This window comes from Anneissia japonica, unplaced genomic scaffold (assembly GCF_011630105.1).
Source record: "Anneissia japonica isolate Jap-2015-1 unplaced genomic scaffold, ASM1163010v1 scaffold211_len1577895_cov191, whole genome shotgun sequence".
NCBI lineage: Eukaryota > Metazoa > Echinodermata > Crinoidea > Comatulida > Comatulidae > Anneissia > Anneissia japonica.
In genome coordinates this window covers 811,496-829,480 of record NW_022711099.1, presented here as the reverse complement: position 1 = coordinate 829,480, position 17,985 = coordinate 811,496, and the positions used below count along the sequence as shown (strand labels likewise).

Sequence of the window (17,985 nt, the reverse complement as noted above, 5' to 3'; positions counted from 1 at the left end):
CATTCCACAACGAATTACAATCAGAGTGATGGAAATTCGGTGGTGCACAACAGTCTAATCAGTGCACTAGATTGTAGTGGCAAAAGTGACAAGTTTGATTTCATTTAATTGAGTCATTAGAAACTCAAATAATGATACAGTATTACGAGTTTGAAGAAAAAGGTTATTCCAAAGAAGAGCAATTGTTGATCACAAAAATCAAGTCTTTGCTCTTCATTTATTGTGGCTGCATTCAGACTTGGAGATAAGCCGGACTTTAGTTAAGCGCGGCTCAACGTTCAGACTAGCGGGATTAACCAGGCACGAGAATTTGCATAATAATGAACCGTAACCAGGAAATGTGTTTCAAAACATTGCTCGCAATGTACGCTCGGTCACAGCGTACGTAATTGAATGCTGATTGGTCATTTTGTTACCCAAAGTCAAGACAAGGCATAAAAAAGTTAAACACTGTGGCACACTAGCCCGGCTTGAGATAAGCCATCCAGTTCAGACTGGCAGGTGGATAAACCCGGTGAGTTGAGCCGGGTTTATCAACCTAGGCCTATATGTTTATAATAAAATTTTAGAATAAAACACCTTCTTTTTAATTGGTACATTGTACTTTGTACTCGTATTAACTTCAGGTGCGGATCCAGAATTTTTCAAACTGGAGGGGGGGGTGTGGGGTGCATAACATTTTCATAATAGATAAGTGAATAGTGCTTATTTCAATAAATAATATTAATATGCATTGAAATTTAAAAATTTAGTGGCAAAACGGTTGGAACGTTCCCCCTACTGGATCCGCGCCTGAAATTGAAAATGTCACGAATGTCTGTTTATTCTTTATTAACTATCCTTTGAAGATGTAATATAAATTATGTGAATTTATATAGCACTTTATACCGAAGTTTCAAGTTGCTTGAGGTGTGGGCTAGCTCATACAATAACTTGTTTCTCCCCTCAGGAACCATTTCTAATGGAGAAAAGGGCATGGTTCTGACAATTCAGTAAGCCTGGTGGTCTGTTTGCTTAATTTATAATCTCACAGTAGTACAGACCCTCATCTCTGTTTGTTTAGCACTTGCACCTAAAAGTTTGTCTATTTGATTGTTACTGACACCTACTGTATGGTACTACTTTTTATTACAGTATTAAAAGATAGTTACTACCTCTACTACTTTACTAGTATATATTTGTTGACAACATAATTGTTTGGCTATCTGTATAATACCATGTTGAGTTTGCTACTACAGTATATACATACTATAAACTGTAAACTCTACAGTATAAAATTAAATGTCAATGTAGTTGTGATGGGCGGGGCCAGTCAGCTTCGAATTTTTCCTCCCAGTCTAAAGTTAATTTTACGGCCTTCTACCAAGCTTTAATAACACCCTTACTACCCAACCTTAAAATCTGCTATGGTTTTGTTATCACCCACCCATCAGCCCTTAAAATGTCTACACGCGCCCTTGGTTTTCTACAGCTAAAACCCTTAATCAATAGTATGTTGCAACATAATTTGTATGCATGGCGTCACTATGTCAACTCTGGAGTTTTTTCAAGCTGATGTCATTAATTAGTGGTTCCTATACTTCAATTCAATAAATTGTTCTTTATTTCAATACCAACCTCATATTTAAGAATGTTCAAAATAGTACATCAAAAAATTAATCATTTAAAATTAATTCAGTGAAATTTAACATTCATTTTCCTTTTTCTATTCAATGTTATAGTTTTAATACTTATTTTTTTAAATATTTATCTAAAAACATTAGAGTTGAATGAAGATGATATTCTTTAGTAGATATTATTTGTAAAAATTATTTCCTTTCCTTTACTTTACCTTTTTCTTATTTTGGTCTATACTGTAGTTAATGTAACATATTAGAGGTTCTACAACATTGGGCACTTCATAACTATAAATACATTGATATCATTTATTAATTACGATCTGAATATAATTTGAAATTTTCAACTAACAAGTTGTAGAGAAACAACAAATCAAAGCAGGCTTAGATAATAAGCTTTAATGAGATAAGGGAAGATGTGTGAAGATTAAAAGAGAAAGGAAATCATGACAGATCAGTATTGGTAAAATATAATGGAAGCAAACCTTACGTATATACAACATTGCGTTGGTGTATCATCGGTTAATTCAGTAATAGCAGAAAATTAATGATACATTGCAGTCATCAGCATGTAATGATTTGCAAAGTTGCAACTTGATAGTTATAATGTTTGACTTCCAATTTCAGGTTCCAAATTTCTAGGTTAAAATGCTTCCTTACATAAAGTTTAAACTATTCCCTATTAAAGGTGCAGTAGGCTTTTATAATGAGACTCAGAAGCCAAGGGTGGATTCAATAAGGGTGAAAGCATTGAGTGCACGTTTTACCAACTAAAAATGTTAGTATACAATTCCATCTATTGAAGTAAGACAAGTTAAAAAACAAATAGTTTGAACATAATGGATCTGCCCCTGCAAGCACTGCAAGGAATAATTTTTAGAATCGTTCTTTTAGTGTTCCAAAACCAAGTTCATATGCAGCCCAGAACTGTTTCTTTTGTTTTTTTCTGGTGCAGTCTAGTGAAATAAGTAGGTACTGTAGCATATGGACTGACAATTTTGGGGGTGGGAAGGGATTATTCTTTGGAATAAGAGTAACTGAGAGGATAGTATAATTCGGAAATAAAAGATTTCACGAAAAATAGAACGAAACATTTTTATTGTTGATTGGCTGTATATGATGACGTTGCTCAGCACCTATCCATGCTATCCTCTTTATCAAGGATCTACTTTAGGCAACAAGGCCTTTGCTGTCATATGGTTATTCTGGTGTTCAGTCTTGTTCCATAAAAAAAAATCGAAGTATAGTAGAAGTTGGCATGTTAAGCATGTTTAAAAGCATGTTAAGCATAACCCAAAAAAGGATTGTTGTATGATTTTCATCCATCGTCCTTGTATCAAATTAAATCAGTGAGGAAAGATCATTTTAGACTTCCGCAATTTTGAAGGGCGTTTTGGTTATTGATGATGTTGAGTCGACAGCCGATCACTCACAAAAACTGTTCCTTTTTGGAGTTGAAGTTCAGTCTTTTGTTTTGAAACCATGGGTGTTGGAATAAATTGAAAGATTCATTTGTTTATATACAAATCGAATACGTTCATCCTGTACTGTTGAGTTTTGCAAACTCTGCATCGACCATCGGCTTATAATCAATTTTGGGTCTGTGTGAGCACTTGCCAACACAACGCATCCTTTTGTCATTTTGCAAACATTAATACATTTAATTACATTAATTCATCAATACGATAAAGATATGAACAAAAGACCAAAACAAAAGGAAGCTTGAGAGTCATTGTTCTGTGATATTGGTGATCTGTTACATATGAACGTTGATTTGCCAATCCTCACCTTATATCCCAGTACCAACCCACTTCATACCTGAATATGCATCTATGTGTTGTAATCAACGGGAGTAATTTACATCAGACAGATGACGTCAAAAAAGGCTTAAGTTTCCCAAGTCACAGCACAAATATGGCAAGCCTTCAGGTCTTGCCAGGTTACACTGGTTCCTATTACCAAACCTATTGATTGGTTTATACATCCAATTTTCAGTTGAGCTAAAAGCAGTGAATTTTCTTTGACAGGATTGCTATATTTGAAATTTAAACTCAGGAAGCGATCATTATGGGAGCATTTGGAATGATGATGTACGGCTTGGCAAAAACTGCTTATACAACTGACAGAATTGAAATTTAAAGTCAATTTTTTCTTTTTATTTTTAACAAATTTGATTTGGACAGAAGTTGAACCTTTGACTCTCATTAATAATTTTTATGGATGAATGTTTAATGAGGTTTTTTGGCAATGAGTGTGGGTGGTTCATAATAGAGAAAATCGTAGGCTATCTATAATCAAATCCAAATTGAACAGATTTTACGTTGGATGCTTTTTGCCTAAATTGCACATCTGTTGATGCTTTTTTCATGCTGTTCTATTGTTGTGTTTATTTGTAGCATTGTTTTGTGAAATTCTACAGGGGCATAAAGTGTACATAATTAAAAAATGGATTGGTTTTTTCCTTGTTTGTGCCGCAGCTCATTTTACGTAAAGAAATTTGTAATTTACAAAATAGCATACTTGTGCAAGGCTAAATATATCATTTCGATACATAATGACATATTCTAAATGGACTCTAGGTCTATGTATACTGTACATTATGCCTGTATTTAACATTTTTCTATCTTTGTCAATTTAAAGTCGAAGGTATGCCCTGTTCCCCGACCCTTTTATGTTCTCTTTGGATAGGCTTATTTGCATTTAAGACTTCAATGAATAGATACCTTGTTCGAAGCAAGAAATCAAGTTGTCTTTACCTAGTACCGCTCAAAATTTTATTTGTGTCAGAAATTTTTAACTTATATTTTTTATCGAAAACTGCCACTGTGGTCTGCTTTGTAGCTTTTTTTTTCCCCAATCAGTGGACCTTTTATTTACAACAGCTCAATATACAAGAGTTAAATACATTAATATTTAGAATATATAATACATAAATAGATATAAAGATATAAAAAATTGTGTAATCCCTGTCTAGAAGTAAAACTTTGTCTCGAAGGGATCCCTAAATAAATAAATAATAATAAAATAAGTATAGAGGAAGTCTACTTTGTGAATACTTAATACCTGGATAAAAAAATAAATATAAAAAATAAACAAATAAATAAAACAAAAGAAAGAAATGAAAAAAAAGTTAAATAAATAAAATAGAAAAAGGAAGTAATAATAATAAGTAAATAAAATAGAAAGTGAGGAAATTAACTGAATTTTGATACGGTACAGACTTATATATTTTTAAATTTCTTTTAAAAGATGAGAGGCTAGTAAAATTGATAGGGTCTGTTGGGAGGTTATTCCACAACCATGCAACCGTCACAAACAATTTACTTTTATTTAGTCTTACAAATGGAATTTCTTAAATTATATTGAATGGTATAGCTGTTGCTATTGAACATTTGATTAAAGGTTATTGAAAGTGTGTCTTTAAACAACTTATACATGAAGTATACTATTTGCATTTTATGCAAATCATGAAAATTGTGTAGCGGAAGCGCTTTAAAAAAAGAGGCTCAGCTGGTTCCAGATAGTGTGAATTTAGTAGCTTGCATATTGAGTACATTCATCTTGCAATCTAGATTAAAATGATAGGATCTTGGCATATAAGCAGTTCATCATCATGATTTATGTGGTTTATTTGAGTAGGTAAACTGTTAAGGTGTGGTACATTTATTTAGATATTTCCAAATGTTAATTTTATTTTTCTATTTTATTTCCTTTGTTATCCAGGTCCAGGGGATGGCTAATCTGTTTTATTTAAAATTGTGTTTTACCTGTATTAAGTTTCAACAGGGAAATTGTTCTCAATTCTTCTAAATCATACCACCATTTTTGTGCCGTTGAGATCTCATTATTTTAATGATTTTGATTTAAAAAAAAAGTTTACTGTCGATGTGATGTGTGCTGCTGCTATAAAAGCTTTTTCCAAATTAATATTATTATTATTGGATTATCATGTTCAATTCCAAATTAACTGATTACAGCACTTATTATTCCACACATACACTTGTAGTGAATAAGATGTAATTAGTGGAGCGTACTTCAATATTTGCTATTATATTCATTGGTGAATGAAACGGTGTAGTAATGGAATGGTTAAATGCTTTAAATTTATATAATTAGGAAGAAATATACATATCTTAATTTTGGAGATTTCAAGGCAGCGGTAAGTGTAATTTTACTGAAATTGCCATTTTTGTGCCGGCGGGTTCACTGATTTAGAAAAAAAAAATATTTTTATTCAAAATCATCATTATTGGCGCTAATCAGTGTATAAAAAGTCTTGCCTTTTCCTTTCTTTGTTGTTTTTATATGTAACTTTATATGTACAGTATGCAGTTTTGACACTGAATAAATTCAGTCAATCAACATACAACCATTTTGTTTGAAACTTGAATCCAAACATCATTCCCGTAGATGGTGATTTAATCCAAATGTATAATTATTTTTTTTCCCTAATTAAATTTAAAGTACAACATTTTTTTTTCTTTATTTATCACATATAAGGCCACATCATGCAACAAAATACAATTAAATTTAAAAACATCATCACTAGGAGCAACTTCAACTCCCAGTGCTCAAACATACTGTGATTTTATAGATTATATTGTAAAGTTATTTTTCTTCTAGAAGAGTACACCAGAATATGCCAACATACTTTAAATTCACTTTGCTTACAGTCGGTATCAAACATATAGGTCAACTTTACCATTTGGTAAAAATATATAACAATATCAATATTTATATCAATTAATGCATTCTTAAAGGTAGGTACACAATTTTTGAACGGTCTGCATTTATAGATGGAATTTTAAAACTGTTATAATATTATTAAAAATTTAAAGTAAAAAGTGATGGTTCATGCACATCGGTTTATAGATGACTGGCAAATTCATTTACAGAAAATGATGATGTTGAGATTATGTCGTTACAGATCAAGTACCGGTATTCATAATTTTCTAGTTTTGAAATTTGCTAGTACATAGGAATTTGTATCGTAAAATTCGAGTAGCCTTCAATTCTGTAGATATTTCAATTCCAACGATATGAATACATAATATTAAAAAGGTTTTCTGACTTATATTTGGCTTTTCTCTCGAAAGCGGAAAAGTTATTGTTTATGTTCTGATTTTTTTTCTTTGTACTGTATCCGATTTTCCTATGTTTTTTCACAGAGTTTTTCTACGATTCAGGCCTCGCAGAATTTTGAAATTTTTGGTTGCCCTTCGGGCAAGCCAGGTCTCAGATTTGGTTGCCCTCACAATTTTTTACTTGCCCCCTATATTTTTTCGCAATTGACACAATGCTATTATAGTACCTGCCTCACATCGGGGATAAAAATAACAATTCATCGGGGAGAAAAAAAAAATATATATATTCTACATAGGCCTATTAGCTTCTAAAATTAATTAAATAGGCCTAAGCCTTAATTGTCAAATTTTTTTTCTGCTTTACCACCTGGACCAATTTAGAAATATTTTGAGTGGTGCCCGACAACGCCCCTTTGCTTCCCTTCCCCCCCTCCCTTCGCAAGAAGGGAATAGCCGACTGCCTTGTTCAGAGATACCAACATGTGCCATGGTTTCAGTGGTAGGAATTGTTCAGCTATATTTTAGCGAAGTGTTACTTTTTTGTACACTCACTTCTTACATGTCATTTTAATTCTGTCATTGATCGTCATAATAAAATCATTAACTTTGTTGTTGCTATCGCGTTTATGTTTGCTTTCTGTTGTGTGTTATAACAGTTGTTAAACCAAAAATGTGCACACTCATTCTGAATGAATGGGTATGTTGTGGTCCTATCCACTGCAAGACTTAATTAAAAATTAATGTAACCATGGGGACGTGTACATCTACTGTCATTTTCTCAATGAATAGGGCATTTACATTTAAATGCCCTTGATTTTTTAGCAAGGTATTTCGCGTTTAATTATGTTTCTAAGGATGACAAAATCTTTGTAAAAATGGTGCAGTTTTAGATGCCGGTCGGAAATTTGAGAGCCGGACAGGGCTGACCGGCGAGGCGAGAACCCTGTTATAGTTATAAATATTAATTAATTGATATTTTAACAGAATATTATGTTGCAAAAAATCGAGACAACAAATATAACTCATTCTTTATTTCAAACAATACAGTTACAAATAATACTGGACATAAATGCAATCCCGCTATTTTATAATATAATTTAAAATCATAGAGAAGAAAAACAAATTTTGTGGATGCTAGTAGAGCGTTTATGCTCAAAGGATGCCGCCGCTTATCACGCATGTGGGAAACCTATACCAACGATGCTCATATGGCCGACTGTACACAAACTCATATATATTTATATATATATTTTTTTACTGTTGCCAGTGTAAAGCCGAATAAAATTTAAAAAAATAAAAAATAAAACGTATTGCTGTATTGAGTACTTGGCGGTCGTACGTACGTCTGTGGTTTTAGTCCCAGCTACAAGGAGATAATGCTCCACACTACCGAATTCCCAAATGTATTTACCACTATTTATCTGTCTGTCTCTCTGTTTGGTTATTAGTAGGATTATGCCAAAACCAATGAATGGATCATAAATAAAATTTAGTAGAAGGCTCATGGGTTTTTAAGAAAAAAGTGATTAATTTTGTGGGTTATTGTAAGAAGTTAAAGTCTAGCTCACAAATTAAAAAAATTACATTGATCAATAATTGTCAAAGGTCAAGGTCACAGGATATTAATTTTTTTTTTTTCTAGTACATGTTGGAAGTATGCGCCGCTATAGTATTCAAGAGTGTATCTAAAGTCTGATGGTAGGGACATTAATGGAATCAGTAATCAATCTTAATATTAGGGAATATTTAGAGGTTAAGAAGTCTAGCTGAATCACATTGATCATGATTAAGTAAGAACTAATAAATAGATCATCATAAAAGAGAATGGAGGCATTGGTCTAAGGAAGATTAATTTTTTGGTTGAAGTCGTCAAAGGTCAATGTCACAGGATGTTAAATTTTTAAGTTTTTAGTACAGTCTGGGAGGTATGATCTGTAGAGTGACCGCTCTAGTTTTCAAGATGGTGCATCTAAAATCTGGTAGGGACATTAATGGAATCATTAATCAATCTTAAATACACCTGTCAAGTCCTTATGTATATTTTACACACTAGTTTATCCCACGCACAAAAAGCTGTTTCCTTCTCATTGTAGTGATTTACCACAGATTAATACCGCATAAAAAAATGTTTAGAACTATGTAAACCAAAGTACCACTTATTAAGCATTATATTATTAAAGTATTGGTTTGTTTTTCAAAATCTTTTTATGGGGTAAATGACCTGTTTCTGTCTCAATTCTACTGTATGAACGTAAACTTTTTTTTAAAACTACTTCAGACTTGAGCAGTTTACAAGTACATACCTGTATATCACCATCATCATATATCACCATCATCATTCCTGATGATGACATAATTAATGTCGAAATATTGAATCCCAACACGATGGCATGTATTTCAATACTTGGAGTATGTATTATACTTTCTTGTATATCACCAAGTCTACAGATATTTGCCTGGAGACAAATTGAGCAGTGTAATAAAAAATGTTGTGTTTTGTCTAACACTTGAATGAGTTAATTAGTAAGTAACATCAAGTTAATACTTAGGCAACCTTCCCTTCCTAAATGTTCGATCAGCAAAAAGTTGCTGTGGACCTTAGTTGTACCACAGCAATAAATTTTTTCTACAGCAGCAAAATAAGAAATTAGGTGGTTCTTAATTTGTAGGCAAAGTCAATGCCGTAGCCAGCTATTGGGGCAGTTGGAAGATTCCCACACAATTTTTATAATGGGTCCACAAAGAATGAGTCCACATTTTTAAAAATGGGTCCAAATTATGTAATTTTATACATAAAATGGGTCCACTTTTTGAAAATTGGGTCCAGATTTTTCATATTTTTGCATAAAATGGGTCCACATTGTTTGAATTTACGCATATGAAGTTGGTCCACCCTGATATTGTTTGGTACTGACAGCAAAATGTTGCTGCTGAACATAGGGTACAACAGTAATTGTTGTCGTTTACTGGGGAATTTCAATCCCTGCCCCCTTTTCCCAACAAACACATGCTGCTAAGCATGGGGTTTACTACAGCAGTGAAAGGACCTCTCCACAACAATAGTCAAGTTGCTGTGGGGAAATTAAACACCTCTCCCTCTCCCCCAGGGAGCTCACTTGCATACCAACCAAATGGGGGTGCCACAGCCACTTCAAGACATAAGACACTTGCGCTACCTATTTTACTGAAAATTGTGGACTTGAACTACCATTTACCAAAATCGCACTGTGCTCTCAATAGTGCCAGAGAGGGCGCAAAATCGACTAGTTCCCAATTGCAAAAAGTGTTCTGTCCGGTCGTGATCTCGTCGCTGTACCAAAGGTAGGCTTAGCAAAGGGCTTACCAGCTTAGCACCCTGTCTAGCTTGAAATTCCCGCTAACATCGTGCGGAAAATCGTGGCACTTTGACACAGGATAGGCCAGAGACGTTAACTTCAATTTCACCCTGGTTATTTCCCAAACTTAATTGTCCTACAAAGTCCTCACAAGTATACCCCATAAATGCTGCATCCCCCCTCCCCCCATATACCAAGTCCTCGAAAATATACCCCGTAAATGAGGCACATCCCTGTATAGAAATATTTCAGAGTGAGCCCTGCGGGCCCTCTCCCCAACAAAAATAACATTCATATTTTGAAATAGAAAAGTATACTCCGTGAGAAGTAGAATGGACAGGTTTTGGGGTACGAATGTATTGAAAGATAAACCAAGAAAACAAGTACCCTGTAAATGGAAATAATCTCTTAAGATAAGATGAGACCCAGTTTTGAAAACATTTGAAAAGTAATTGGGAGAACTTTGAACATTGAGATGGTTAATGGGAAGCGAAAGAAGTTGTTTGAGCAGAGGTTTGACGTCAGTCCAATACACTTTATTTTTTATAAGATGGGACACCAAATAAATTAGGCATAGCATGCAATAAAGATTGAGCAACCTAAAATTAGGGCCTGGAACCCAGGCTATTCAACGCGTTAAGAGGCGATAACGTAGTACTCGCGGTTTAATAGTTTTTGGACGGCCCCTTTACATTAATCTGTAAAAAGGTAAAAGGAATATAAAAATGTGTTCCAAAACTGTAGAGACAGTTTCCTAGGCAAGCCTTTATTGTCATTGTTAAATATAGTTTATACACACCTATATATCTCAGTTGTTGTTCCTTCATTTTAACTCTTCAAAATATACTAAAATTTAATAATAAGGATATATTTTTAATTAATTTATATCCCAGCTCTGAGTGAGTTGTCATTTTAACTTTTACTACCAACAAATAATTAGGATTTACTGAACAAAAAAAATGTCTTGAAAACCTCCAAAAATCCATTTGTTTTAAAGCAATTAAAAGTGCTCCAAAAATTTACCAGAGAGCATCTAGACCTGGACCCCCGGCTGAAAGGGGTGTAGTCCGTAATAATCAAAGTTACCTGCTATTAATTCTGCTGTAGTGTTTAATAACAAAAACCCTGAAGAACCAGTACAATTTTTCCCACGGTCAGTGGTGTTATTTAAGATATTATAACACCTAGGTCCTAAGAGAAAGCTGTCACTTGTTGGACCTACTGTATGGACCTTTTCAAGTCTATGTTTCTGGAGTATATCAAAATAAAAATACACAGATGTTTTACAAATATTTTTTAAAATATATTTCGAAGCTGCTTTCTTGAATTTACTCATGATTATATTTTTGTGTTTTTTGAATAATTACAAGCATGGTAATTGATAATTAATTTGCCTATTTGAGTTTTTAATATTATATTTGCATATGATTACATATATTATTTTTATTTTCAGGTTTCTAATTCAGTTGTAGATGTTGCGGTGATGCAGGAAGCTCATGGGCTTATCATGGACATGTTGGCGGACACTACCCTCCCTGCTAACGTGATCGGTGGACTAAGAGCAGTTGGAACACTTATTAGCCCTCCTACCAGCTATAGCACTCTACAAAGGCCAAAGATTAGCCCTCTGGTAGCGCTTACACAGAGTAGTTATACTACTGATATGGACGACTCGCCTTATGTCGGTGACAAACCTGTCACGCTACCTAAGGTACGTACTTAATCACCTTAATTGGTGTTGGCTGATCAGTGAACTAATTGTGAGAAAAATCCTCAATAACTTAATGAAAATAGAAAACATGCTCAGGATCGAAAGAACCTATCAACTTTCAATGAGACTTGAGTTTTTATATAATCCTTTGCTCAGGTAACAATAGTAGTAATATATTTACTACTACATGTCACATTGCGTGACACTCCTGAGTTGAGTAGCTTGGCTGAATGCTTTGATACGAGAAGCGTGCAGTCAAGCTATTTTTGCACTAAAGCCTCACCGTTGTTCATAATAGTAGCATGCTGAAATGGTTGCATCAACATAGGTCGCCTTTGGAAATGCCATCGGAATATTATTTTGAGTGAAATTAAAGATTTTGCTTTTGAATATGATGGTCGTAGGTTCAAATCTGAAGGACAATGAGTTTTATATTTCTTGCCACTGTGTAAGGTACACAAAATCTGGGTGTTAATGTTAAACTTTTACAGTATGTAACACAACATCAAGAAATAATCTTTACATTATATGTAGAACCTATGGGGTGAATTTCGTTGACTACCCTGTTTATGCAAGGGTGAAGGTGATATTTGACTGGACTACAAACAACAGTCATACCCCCTAAGCCTCATAAAGAGACTATTTTGGGCTTCCTCCCACACTGGAACACATACTAACTGTGATAAATTGCATATCCAAATGCGAACCTGGCTAAACCGCAGATCAAAATAATTTAGTCATCGCTATTGATATATAGACTATTTATTTTAAGATTCACTGCTAGCTAATTTTAGAGTAAAGCCAGGCATACATTGCAGCAATTGGAGACATCACAGTCAAAGTAACCGCTTTACGACATATGCTCATTGTTGGTGGTAGCCAGATAGGATCATCATTAAAAACAAACTGTTGTGTCCGCACCTCGCTGCGTTGTATTATCCTTTTTTATTTAAATCTTTTGATATTTAACAAAAATATAATGAAATGAAGTCAGTAGGGACTGCTGAAGACGTGCACGTCCAAGTTACCCCACCGACTCATAAAATATAAACAATAATAATACACAGACACAGTCTTAGGGATGGAAGTATGTTGGCTGAAAGAACATTGGCACAGTGTGTGCCAAGCTTATTTATGCATCTCTTTAAGTGCAGAAATTCTTTTCTTTCTGATTTCAAGCTAAAACTTAAAATACAAAAGTATTCTACTTTATAGATCAGTACAGGCTCTGGACGGTTACCGGATAGCAAAAACCAAGAATATCAAAAATATTGATTACACAACAATTGGAAACGCAGGATTTAAAAAACATCCCCATGTTAAACTCAACAAGACATCTTTACTTTAAAATTGAATGATAAAAGAATTTATAAATTATAGCAATCTACTGATTTTTAGAAAAACCTATACCAAGGTGCAGCATAACATACCAATTAATTAGCCAAAAAAAGAATTTACAGTAAAGATTTATAGTAGATATAAAAGTTTTCTTAAGTACATGTAAATTACAAAAATAATGTTTCCAAAAAGTAATCAAGAATGTAACCAACTAGAAATTTACAGCGTCTTTTTGAAAACATTGAACTGTCTTTGGTAGTTAATAATGGCTAACTGCATAAAATACACAGTCATCGTATGATAATTAGTCAAAGGAACAGATGACATTTACCATAGGCCTATCAGTAAGACTTCAAATTGCATTATAAAGGAGAAATGCATATAGAGATAAATAGACACCACCACTCTTTAAGATAGTTAACATCCATTTAAAAGCAAATCCAATTAGCAGTGGATATTATACAAACCTTTTAAGATTTAAATAATAATCATTATTGTCATCTCACTTGATATCCTAATCAATGTACACATTTTGGATTTCCATATAACCTTTAAAAGTATCTTTGCAACAAAGTAAACTAACAGTATCTCAGCGTGAACATTGGGAGTGTTCGACTGCTGAACCAGGCTGGCTGAACCAACACTTGTAGTGAGGTCAAAATTCACCGCTTTCCAAGAAAGCTTTGTCGTCTGATCATTGTGTGCGGGGCATGAATGCGATGGTTTCTTTAAAAACTGTTAAATGCCAAAATGTGCATTCAAAATGAATTCAAAATGTCTTTTGTAAATCACGTCTATACTGCCATGCAGTGAAAAACCACATTCAGACAATCTAATGCAAATTTTGTATTTAATTCTTCATAGTATTGTTATTTTCATTTAATTTTGTTTGTATTTGTAATTTAAGTGTTAGTTATTTAGACCCCAAGAAAGAGCAATGTCCCCACACTGATTGGGTACCCAGAAATGAAAGATTTCTATCTATCAAGTCGACATCAAGATTATTCCAATTTATATCAGATTTCCAATTTTTTGAAACTTTTAATTTGTATTTATGTAAAAAAATTTTTTTTTTCATTTCCTCCAAAAATAGTATATTAGGTAATGTGCATATAGTCTTGTTGGTATGTTGTTACAGGTGTATATAGGCAGTGCTTCCCAAAAGTGGGTCACCACCCAAAAAATTGACCTCAAAATATTTTTCAGTGGTCCGTGCAAATGTCTCTGTACATATTAAATATATTCACATAATTTTTCTGATTGGAAAAAGAAAATTAATCACTATGTATTCTACTAGTGATTAAATTTCCTGTGATCCCAAATTAACAAATAATTTTTATCTTTATTAGGTTTTTATGTTTTTCTAAAATATATAATTGCATGCCTTTCTGTTCAGAACATGGCTTTAAATACGGGTCATCTAATTTTTATATTTTTTCCCAAAAAACCAACAGCGATTAGAATATCAGACATAAAACATTCAAAATAAGTTAATAAACAAAATAATAATAAATTCAAACTACAGTAATTAATAATATTAAAACCAGTTTATTTACAAAGAATTATGGAGCGAGAAAACTTTACTTTGCGTTGCAAAGCTTGTTCCATTGACAGACGTCAAATTTTCTCGTCCTTTGTTAATTTTCTTGCAAATTTATACTAAGACATAATATTATGATGGTTTTGTGTGAGTAGATATAATGAGAAAAAACATGTATTTGCATAATGTTTTGGCAAATGGCCATGAACTAGGTAAAAGTTCATGTTAGTGATAATTCCCATTTCTTTGTTGAATATTGTAATTTTATGCATTATTTATATTTCCAATTTGGATGAATGATAAATACAGTAGATGTGTTTGACATTAACATTCATGTAGACTTCAGTATGTAAAATAAAGACATAATAATTTACATACTTTAATCTAGATTTTTAAATGAGGAAGATCATTTTAGTCATGTTAATTAACTTAGAAAATTATGGCAGATGTCCCAAATTCTAAGCTTCTTCTTATTGTGGCCACACACTTGCTAGATACATTGTTTCAGTCAGAGCTGGACACAATCATTGTACTCTTCCAGGCCCATCAGATGGCAAGATGAAAATGGTGATACAAGTAGATGTTAACTTGATTGTGTGTATGGTGGTGGTAGAACTAGCGTTATCCTAGGCTGCGACGAGGATGCTTCTACCATTATTCTAGGCTGCAACAAAGTGATGGAATTCCTAGTTTTGTAATTCTCTTAATTGGAAACCGCATTATTAATGCTCGAAGTGAATGACTATAGACCATTTTATCGAGTTTATTTTGAAACAACGCCGCCAACGTCCTGCAACACACTTCCTAGCTTGAGCAGCTAGCTAGTGTCAAATAGAGCGCGGCGTGCACACTGGTAACTACGTAGCACGTGGTACGTAGGCCTCTGGAAGTCCCCCCAGTGGTAGTTACCAGGTTATCGGAAATTTACATTTCAAATTTTGCTAAAATGGCGTATAAATGATTGAATTGTAAAGCCGGGCAACGCCACAGCACGAGTGCAATTGATTGTTTTTAATGACGAATCCATTCATACTGCCACCAACAATCAGTACACTGCATCGCATCATTTAGCGCTCACAGGGAGTGGGATTGGATTCGTCCGTCCTTCCTGCAAAGCAGTGAGTGCCTAGCTTAACATGAATGCTTATATTGCCTTTTCAATGTTTTATGTTTTTATAGGGTAACGTCGGAATTCTTCTACTTCCCCTTTATTCGTGCCATATTTACTTTTCATACATTTATATTGTTGCTTCTTATTAAGTGTAAACATCTCTGACACTTTAATTATATAGTTAGATTATACCTTTGGTCTCTATTTTAATAATTACCTAAATTACCTTCAGTATGGATTTTCCAATCTACCACAACCAATCAGTCGTCATAAAGCACCGAAATTCATGACAAGCAAGGATCTATGACCTGTAGCATTTGCTCACAGTGACTATATTTATTGTATTATTCATTAGAGATTACAATTTTTATTATACCAAACCACCACTGTTATGTTTGTTATTACTATCTCCACGATTATTTATCACTGCCGTTATTACTATCATTATAATTTTATAGACAGGTTGTCAATACCTATAAAAAATCTCCTCAAAACTCTAGTGCAGTGCAGTATAAGGAACAACAAGAAGAAACACTAATATGATAAATTATACTTATAGTAAAATCCTTGAAATAAAATTATAATAATCATTATTATTAAGATCAACATTCATCATAAAAGCTTACAGTAATATAATTTAATGTTCCAAGGCATATTTTAATTGAGAAAAGTTATCATAAATTTTATAATAATTCTTTGTTTCTCTCTATTATTATTAAAGAAAAATACAAGATGACAGACAATAAATAAAAATAAATGTCATTTTGGGTAATGTAACTATATCAAACATTCAAAAGTTGTGCCTAATGTAGTTAACATAAAATCTGCTGCATCTCCCCTTCCCTCTAGGTGCAATTTTTCAGATGCTACTCAAGGACGATTCTTGCAATTAACTTTTGTTTTTTATTTTATCTAGCGGCTTCGAAGGAGCTTACCCCCAAGTCTAATCCGACGCATGTCTACAACATGGACAACTACTACCTCAGCCACAGGTACTGTTAAGATTATATGGCGATTGAATTCATAATTCTTAAATACACGCACTGTCTTGGCTGTGTAAATATGATACTTTGTTTTTGCACATCAAGACCCTCGTATTTTGCACGACATAAATGCATAACCTTTACCCTTTGTATGCAAAGGAATTGAAATGCTTTTACAATGATAACTAAGTAAAATTAGGCTAATGTCATGGACCTCCACCTACCGTAATTAACACCTTGCCCATTCTTAAAATCCACTCTTTTTATTTAGAGTTTATCAATGTTATCAGCTACACACCCTTAAAATGTCTACCACCCACTCTTAGGTTTCTACAGCTACAACCATTGTATGTAAAAAATGAATTACTTTTTTGTGTCACCTTTATATTTAATAATTCAAATGCAGACGTAATGTGTAATATTTGAATTGAACCTTTTCTAAACGTAGTACTGTAGCCGAGACTGATTATTTGTTTGTTGCCAAGGGTTTGGTCTTCTGCGATAGCTCTTCTGTGAACTTGTCTGATTAGTATTTTACAGCCATTTTTACAGAATATCTTTTATGTTTTAAATGGTATATTTTTCATAATCAAATTTGTACACATTATATTAATAACATTTTTAATTGGCATAATAATTTGAGGGAAATTTATGTCATTGATAGACAGAGAGCACACACTAAATGAAGGTATTTAAAATTTTTTTTTATTGAATTAACACACTCCTTGTTTATACCTTTAAAACAAGTTTTAAGTATAATTATGCAACTAATTTATATACTGTTCTTTTTGATTTAGTATGTTAGCACACCTATTCCCCAATCACATAATTGAACATTTTGTCTATGAATTATTCACAATGAGACAGCGCTATGACTTTTATAAAAGTGATCAAGTATGAAATATTAAGATGTTTGGAAAGTTGGCATTGATTGAGATGAGTCAACGTTTGCAATTATAAACTGTCATACAGAATTGAACAATTTTTTTTAGACATTTAAATTTTATAACAAACATGAGGATAAATCTACAGAGGTCCCAAGATAGAGATGTAAAATTTCTGGAGAATATGTCATAGGTAATGATTATGTGTGTGTGATAATTTTTACCATGAGCCATTTTTAAAATTCAACAAAAGCGACAAAAACAAATCACAATATTAATGTTGTTCTCGTAAGGGAAATTATAAACTCCCATAAAAAAAATTTTTTAAAATCAATCAGAAGCGTTTTGAACAATTCCCCAGGAATATTATTTTCTGAGAAATT

At 33.1% G+C, this 17,985-nt stretch overlaps 1 protein-coding gene across 1 annotated transcript in view; it reads left to right on the top strand.

The window, feature by feature from the left end:
* The window catches only part of LOC117107283 (cGMP-inhibited 3',5'-cyclic phosphodiesterase A-like), a gene marked incomplete in the record, with an annotated part of 65,370 nt that overhangs the window by 8,386 nt on the left and 38,999 nt on the right, over positions 1-17,985 (top strand). Inside the window, 2 exon segments of the mRNA XM_033248915.1 lie at positions 11,489-11,746; positions 16,652-16,727. Of these exon segments, the coding sequence (XP_033104806.1) occupies positions 11,489-11,746; positions 16,652-16,727 (334 nt within the window).